General features: G+C 32.9%; 1 protein-coding gene across 1 annotated transcript in view; it reads left to right on the top strand.

Moving 5' to 3' along the window:
- The first annotated feature begins 226 nt into the window (after positions 1-226).
- LOC137639999 (phenoloxidase-activating factor 2-like) overlaps positions 227-8,503 on the top strand; it is a 173,310-nt gene continuing 165,033 nt past the window's right edge. Inside the window, exon 1 of the mRNA XM_068372340.1 lies at positions 227-346. Within this exon, the coding sequence (XP_068228441.1) occupies positions 342-346 (5 nt within the window). The 5' untranslated portion in view covers positions 227-341. The remainder of the gene's footprint in view (positions 347-8,503) is intronic.

Here is an 8,503-nt window from a genome sequence, read left to right as displayed (position 1 = left end):
TATATATATAAAGCAACTGGCGTCACGTTTTTTTTTGGAGGGGGGGAAGCTATAAACTGATTTATGTCATAAACACGCCTTACTTATTCACACAAACTTATAATTTTTTTATTATATAGATAACACAGAATCATGAGACCTCAAAACCAAACTCAAACTGCTGGTCGTATACAGGAAAAACGAAAGAAAAAAAAATCATGCCGAATAGTTGACAAATATGAAACTGGCACCTCAGAAGTGTAGGTATATTATAGTGAACGGTGAACCGGATACCTTCACTCAGTCGTGTTGTGTTTGAGAAGCACGTAGTGTCGACGGTTTTTCATCATCAATACCATATCATGAGGTATGTTCTTGCCAAAATGTTCTTTCAATTGGATCAAAAACACATAGCCTACACACACTCATATGTATATAGCCTACATATATTTACACATATGTATATAGACATATTTACACATGTGCACACATATTGCATATATACTGTATGTACATAATACATATTTCAGTAATAAAGTCGTACCAGATTTATGATAAAGGTGTTCACTGCTGGGCATTTGGAAAATAATTTTCCAGAACCTAAGAGGATGAAAACATAAGCTTAGATATTCTCTTTAAATTTGACATATGATTGAAGCGCATGATCTAAAATTAAAGACTTTCCGAAAGCTCAGCAATATCATAATTTGGGTACTATTTTCTCTTAGAAACTCCACTCTATAATATATATATATATATATATATATATATATATATATATATATATATATATATATATATATATATATATTGTATGTGTGTGCTTGAATACAAAATTTTAATATAATACAACGTTCGTGTAACAAGGCAATATTTCCATGTAAACGTCAGCATACTAACATTAAGGGATTTACTTTTTATTATATAATTCATTGTTGCTGATTGTAGTTTTTCTCTCCCTATTTTTTTTTGTATTTAAATTAAAGGTTTGTTTTCTACTCAAAGAAATAATGAGAATGACGTAGGTAATTCAGTTATTATTTGATAGAGTATTTATATTTTTGTTGCCCTCCTTACGCTAAATTAGGCTTAAAGAATACCATTATCTATGATTTTGTCCTATGAGTAAAACATTCTTATTAAATTCAGATTCATGAAATGTGCGTAAGCGTATTCATCAGTAATGAATGTCATTGAATATTTTACACTTCTATGTTGTTCTAGTTCCAAAGAAATAAATGATTTTCTCGTGAAAATAAATTAAACTCCCGATACAGAAACCTAACAATCCAAATAAACAGGGAATTTCTCAAAATCGGTGCTCGTGGAAAAGGTGTAGAACCATGAATTAAAGAAAGGTTTGTAAGACTGGCCACAAACTTGTTTTGCTGAGTGAGTAGTTATGAACCAGGAACCTCCATCGATGATTGATTTCTTATATGAGTCACCATTATTAGGTGGTGCTCCTAGGTATATATATATATATATATATATATATATATATATATATATATGTATGTATGTGTATAATATATATATATATATATATATATTTATATATATATATATATATATATTATATATATATATATATATATATAGGCTATATATATATATATATATATGTATATATAGGCTATATATATATATATATATATATATATGTAGGCCTATTGTATATGGTTAAATGACTGGAAGTGAACATTGGGAAGACATACCTAATGTTGTAGAGAAGGACATGAAAAGTAAACACTCAATTGAAAGATATCTCAGTGCTAAAACAGAACAGTGAATTAAGCTAAGCTACTTGGATTGCTGACAACAGAGGAGGGCGGTACTGAGGAGTCAGACAAATAATGAAAAATAAGCATTATAACAATGGAGAGAAATAACTGGAGTTGTTTTTAGGAAAGAAAATATCGTTGGGATTCAAAACGAGCATTTATAAGACCGTTCTCATGTTCGTACGGAAACCTGGGGTAAAATTTACGAGGAAAAAGGAGGAACCTTTGGAGAGAATCGAGATGAGGATGGCGAAATGGATTTCTGGTATATTACTGCTAAAGACGACGGAAATAAGATATAAGAAGAATTGGGGGGGGGGGGGAGGGGGGGGGGGTGGCCGGTAAAGATAAGGCCATGGAAGCTCGTCTAAGAGGGGACTGGGAGAGAAGGAACAAATCAAGAAAGCTGAGAACATGCCATGGCTGAAGAGGAGTGTTGGTGCCCCACCCACACTCCTCTTCATCCATGGCATGTTCTCAGCTTTCAGTGGATCTGAGCGAGCGCGATATGGGATATGGGTGGGGTGGAACTGGGGAAAGAAGATGAAATGAATAGAAATAGATGGAAAAAAATGACTCGACCGGCTGACCCTGTTATTAATAAGTATTAAAAAAGAGGATATTTATGGTTAAATGAAAACGCAATTTCGCTCGTGTTGCCTCATGAACACTGAATGCAAATTGATGCATAATACTTGGAACTAGTGAATTACTTTAAATGAATATGAAAAATATAACCGAATTTGATCTAACTTCTAAAGAACCGCAGTTATTACGGGTTTATATAAACTAGTTCTTGGCATCAGTGTGGCGTGACGAAATTGAAGCACATCTCATCCTTAACACCCAATACTGTACCCTTTGTTGAGAGAAGATACTCATTTCATTCATGATATGTTTGTTTCCAGTGTTGGTCTTGCAATCGGTTAAAAAAAAAAGAACAAAAAAATATGCTGCTGCGTGTCACAGCCGATATCAAGTCCTATGGAAGATCAGAATTTCCAATTAAAACTTCAAATCTTTAGACATAAGACATTTTATTCGCTTTAATAAGTATTTTTATGATTAGATTAAAATTCAAGCTCTAACGTGATCATCCACTCAGACTTATTTTATTATTATTATTATTATTATTATTATTATTATTATTATTATTATTAGAGGATGATACGATACCAAACACAACATAATAAAAAGAAAGAAAAAAAAACAGCAATGAGATGAAGTTAACCAAGAAATCCATAGCCTACAGAGGTAATGACTTAAAATAGGCTATGGCCTGAAGGCAAGAACTAGTTCATAAACCGGACCGCTGGGTTTTACCCGACATGAAAGAAACCCAGCACCCCAGCATTTCCCTTCAGAACGATGAGAATCACTAGAAGAGCTAGGGATGTTTGATGAGATAAACACTAATGTTATTAATGACAATAATGATAATCGTAATTTAACAAAAAAGAAAAAAAAATAGGCCTAAAGCTCTCTTTTTAAAAATCATTTATGACACTAAAATCAAATTACAGTTTCGAAGGTCGAATTGTCAGGACTGGTTATAGGTAAGTTAACTGTTGTTATTATCATCACCACAAATCACACACACACAGACACACACACACACACACACGAAAAAAAAACCGTAATAGTCTAACTAATATTGAGTGTATAAAAAGGTACAACCTATCATCTTTCGGCCGACCAAGAAGAGTTGGCTGTAATACATCATCTTTCACAGCGTCTCATTCGAAGATACCCTTTCTATATTGTATTGAGATGATCAGCTCTATTGTCGATTAATATTGCCACTGAAGTAGTCCCACTAATGAAAAAGATTAGACCAACAAGGTACACATTAAGGTCATTGTAAAATCTAACGTTATATTTCCACTTACATATCTCTCTCTCTCTCTCTCTCTCTCTCTCTCTCTCTCTCTCTCTCACTGGATTTCCCCCGCCTCCGTAAACAATTTTCTTGGAGTCAATGTGGCTTGGAAAGGAGGGTAAATTTATTTTGAAGCCCTAACATGTTACTCTACGTTTATAAGGAATTGACTATGACTATAGGCTACATAAGATTTTTATTAATCACTTTAATCCTCCCACCAGTGAGGCAAGTTTGGCCTTGAAGTCTGTCATGATTCTTTCCAATAAAGAAAAAGAAGAAGAAGAAAAAAAAAAACGTCTCATGTCAACCAAATTTCGCGTATTTTTATTGCCAAAATTTTCGATATCCTGAAGCTAATTCTTTCTCATTGTTTTTCACTAATTGAAGATTATAAGAGTCGATACCTCTTAACTCGAATGTTTCATACACTGTTGCAGTCGATCCAGGCTCCAGAAACAACCGGGTGGCCTTGAAGAAGTCCTTTGAATTCGTACCTTTTTTTTTTTATTAAATATGAGAGTAAAATAAGCTTAGGCATCCCACGTTAACTACCTTTGGATTCTTAAAGTCTCACAGCCCCGTGACTCGAATAATCGAAATAGGATCTACTGATCAAATGGAAGAACTTAATATCATATGTTGTCTCTAATTTTAAAAGAAGCTATTACCTACATATAATATATATATATATATATATATATATCAATGGATAGTGATATCATAAACTACTTTTCTGATTTTGCAAATATTAAAATAAATGCAGAAAATAAAATAGCAACTTAAAAGAATATATATATATATATATATATATGTTTGTATATATATCTATGTATTTATATATGTATATATATTTATATATTTATATATATATATATATATATATGTATGTATATATACTGTATATATGTATATGTATGTATTTATATATAAATTCATATATATATACATATATATATATGTATATATATATAGATATACATACGCACACACACACATATATATATATACACACACACACACACACACATATATATATATATATATATATACACACTCACACAACAAATGTAACCACTTGTAATCCACTGCAGTAGAAAAGCCTCATACATATCCTTATTAATGTTTGGGGTTTGGCCAATTTTCATCACCACACTAGCCAACTGCTGATTTGTGATGGTGGGAAATTTTTGTCTGATCACCCATAGCAAACCAAACTATTAATGTTGGCCCTGACTAGTGCAGGTTTACCGATCATGGCGATACACACACTCTTTCACAACGTCAAGGTATCCCAATCAGAAAGGTTACGAAGCTGGTGTAGTGTAGAGTAAATATTTTGTTTATGTATTTCACTTTAAAGGTTTAAAGGTCGCTCATGAATGGCAGAGGCAAGGGCCAGTGACATTCCCCTACCAACCAGGACAATGCCCTTGAGACTGACCCTATATATTATATGATCATTGCCCAAGCCCCCTCTCCATCCAAGCTAGGACCAGGGAGGGCCAGGCAATGGCTGCTGATGACTCAGAAGATAGACTTATAGGCTCTCCCAAACCCCTCAAACCTTAGGTAACAAGGATGGTAGGGTTGCAGACCTTAAAGCCACTAACGAGTCTGAGCGGGACTCGAACCCCCGTCTGGCAAGCACCAGGCAGAGGCGTTACCAATCAGGTGTATAGCCAGCTCGTAAGGTGAGCTCCTCTCATGTAGGTATAAGTAATTGTATGTAAATTGCATAAGACTTTCGTTGTTCATTTCATTGTATTTTTTATTCAAGTCAGTATATGTAAATTTACGTTATTTTCAAGATTTAACTTTTCATTTAATGTGTTTTGTTACGAAGTCTTATGCAATCTCGATTAGATGTGCTGAACGAACCATACGAGGTATGAATGACAGCTTGTGTAATTTTTCTTATGTTTTCATGAGGTATTGCATCATGTTTGTGAGAGATTATGCAATTCTTATATTTTCCACGTGTTTGGAATATTCTCGAAAACCTGAGAGTTAGTTTTATATTTTTTTCATTGTTCTGAGAACGGAGGGGGGTGGAGCTACTGAGAAAGGGTTGCCTTGCAAGAGAAGTTGGATATCCCTGTTCAACAGACTCACTTGGCAACTGTTACACCGTTAGGCACGGCCCCCAAGCTTCTAGACCCTCTGACTCAGAAGGATCTAGAATAATTAAGTCAATATATATGCGTCCCCTGGGATGCGTAGTAGCAGAAGAGAACCAGCCTGTCCCTTTGTAAGAGCCAAGTTTGCATCTCTTTCAAGTACCTCGAGTGTGTGTTCTCTCCAAAGTGAATAAGTTTATATCCAACATATATTGTGTTTAGTGTGGTAAAATGTTACTGAAACTATTAAGGTGATTACAAATTTATTGTGTTATTGTACATGCTGGTATTATATAAAATTTTGTAAATGACCCTGTGAGATTTATGTGAAAATGTGAAATGTACTTGCATTGCTATCTGGTTAAAACTTTGTGTGAGCTAAAAATGCATAAGTTTATCAGTTACTTGTATGTAAATTTCAATGAGAGTTGAATCATAAGAGTGTGAAAGGTTGATTATTTTCATTAATTATCTAGAATTAAATATTTGTGTAAAATTTGATTTTCAGTGAAACAAGTGGTTGTATAATTTTCTTAAGTATTATTTTCTTGTCTAAGTCTAAGGTTTTGTTCAGATTTAATATTTTGAGTCAAGTGATTATGAAATTTTCAGAGTGCAATATTTTCTGGTCCTAGTCTAAGGTTTTGTTCAGATTTAATATTTCAAGTGATTTATTTTTGGTGTAAATTCTTTCAAAGTGTTGTCATTTCTTATAGAATATAGTTATTTTTCTAAAGAGAGAATTATTTCGATCACCAGTAATTCTTACAGAACTCTCTCGTATCCCTGTTTAACCCTGGATAGGTACGCTCCTCGGACACCCCTTTAAGGGTATACTCGGACGCGAACGACCCCGACGCCAAAAAAAATTCTTGAAAAATCAGTTTTTGCAGTAACCTCCTTTTTTCTTTTGCCAAAAAAAAACTTCAATGAATGCTTAAAACAACTGTAAAGATAAATACTACTCATCTGCAGAAAAAACTATTTATTATAAATATTTTAAAAAATTAAGTAGAAAAAAAAGACCTGACATAAAAATTCATAAAAAAAAAAGTTTATACATATATACACAAATCCTTTTAGGAATTGATTCTTGAATGTTTAGGACACATCTTGATGTATTTTGGATGAAGTCAGACCCATGGAGGTGAAGATCTGAAATGAGAAAAAAAGGGTAACTTTTTTTGGCCAAAAAAATTTGTCCAAATTTCATGAATTTTTTTGGGTACCCAAATGAAATAGGAAGGGGCTAATTTTTTTAGGGAATAAACATATGTTATCCTAAAATAGAAATATGTAAAAAAATCTTCATTATTTTGTAAATTACATTTATATCAGGGGCCATATCTAAAGGTAATTTTTTGAGTACTTAGAAATTTCGTAAAAAAATACATATATTTAATATATAATATGATATTTATGCAGGTAAAAATATACCAAAATATCACAAATTCTATAGGGAACAAGAATATATATAGATAGGGCAGCTTACGCTTCGGATATGTCCACAAAATGGCCGCCAACCACACTGACTCAGACTCCCTAATCTGCCACTTGAAATGTAGGAAGGGTATGTCAATTTCAAGGTGTTATTTACTAATCTAATTATTTTCGGATATGCATAAAAATTGTATGGTGGGTTGCTGGATAATTGTCGATTATTTTACGACTATAAAATTAAAATTCTGACCCAAAAAAATTTTTTTGAAGGGAAATAAAATCGAAAAAAAAAAATGTAAAACAATATAATATTTTAGCTAAAAAAATTTGATGATATTCAATCAAAAAAAAAGTAAACAAAATTTTCCGACAAATAAACATCTAGAGGAATCATTACTCTGTGATAGTTCCTTAGTACGTAGTAATTTTGAAAGAATTGGGAAAAAACGAAAAAATGGCAATCACCGGAAAATCGAACACATACCTATATATACGCCATATCTGGCTAAAAAAAAGATAGGCATGGGTAGCCAGATCATCTAGAAACACTTTCCAACACTATAAAAGTATAAGTTTTGCGACACTACTTGCCAATTCCTTACGGTAACATGAGTAAGCAAAAAAATGCAAAACAAATAAAAAGGGGCACTCGCGGAAAAATGGCTAACATTCTAATATACGGCATTTCAGAAAAAAAAAATTCAGCCACGTGCTAGGCAAACCATCAAGGCACATTTTCCGACAAATAAACATCCAAATGAATAATTACTCTGTGATAGTTCCTTAGTACGTAGTAATTTTGAAAGAAATGGGAAAAAACGAAAAAATGGCAATCACAGGAAAATCGAACACATACCTATATATACGCCATATCTGGCTAAAAAAAGAAGATAGGCATGGGTAGCCAGATCATCTAGAAACACTTTCCAACACTATAAAATTATAAGTTTTGCGACACTACTTGCCAATTCCTTACGGTAACATGACTAAGCAAAAAAAATGCAAAACAAATAAAAAGGGGCAATCGTGGAAAAATGGCCATTCTAATATACGGCATTTCAGAAAAAAAAAATTTCAGCCACGTGCTAGGCAAACCATCAAGGCACATTTTCCGACAAATAAACATATAAATGAAATATTACTCTGTGATAGTTCCTTAGTACGTAGTAATTTTGAAGGAAATGGGAAAAAACGAAAAAATGGCAATCACAGGAAAATCGAACACATACTTATATATACGCCATATCTGGCTAAAAAAAAAATAGGCATGGGTAGCCAGATCATCTAGAAACACTTTCCAA

Source organism: Palaemon carinicauda, chromosome 4 (assembly GCF_036898095.1).
Source record: "Palaemon carinicauda isolate YSFRI2023 chromosome 4, ASM3689809v2, whole genome shotgun sequence".
NCBI classification, from domain to species: domain Eukaryota; kingdom Metazoa; phylum Arthropoda; class Malacostraca; order Decapoda; family Palaemonidae; genus Palaemon; species Palaemon carinicauda.
The sequence above is the reverse complement of the archived record's forward strand: the minus strand, read 5'-3'. Positions and strand labels throughout refer to the sequence as shown.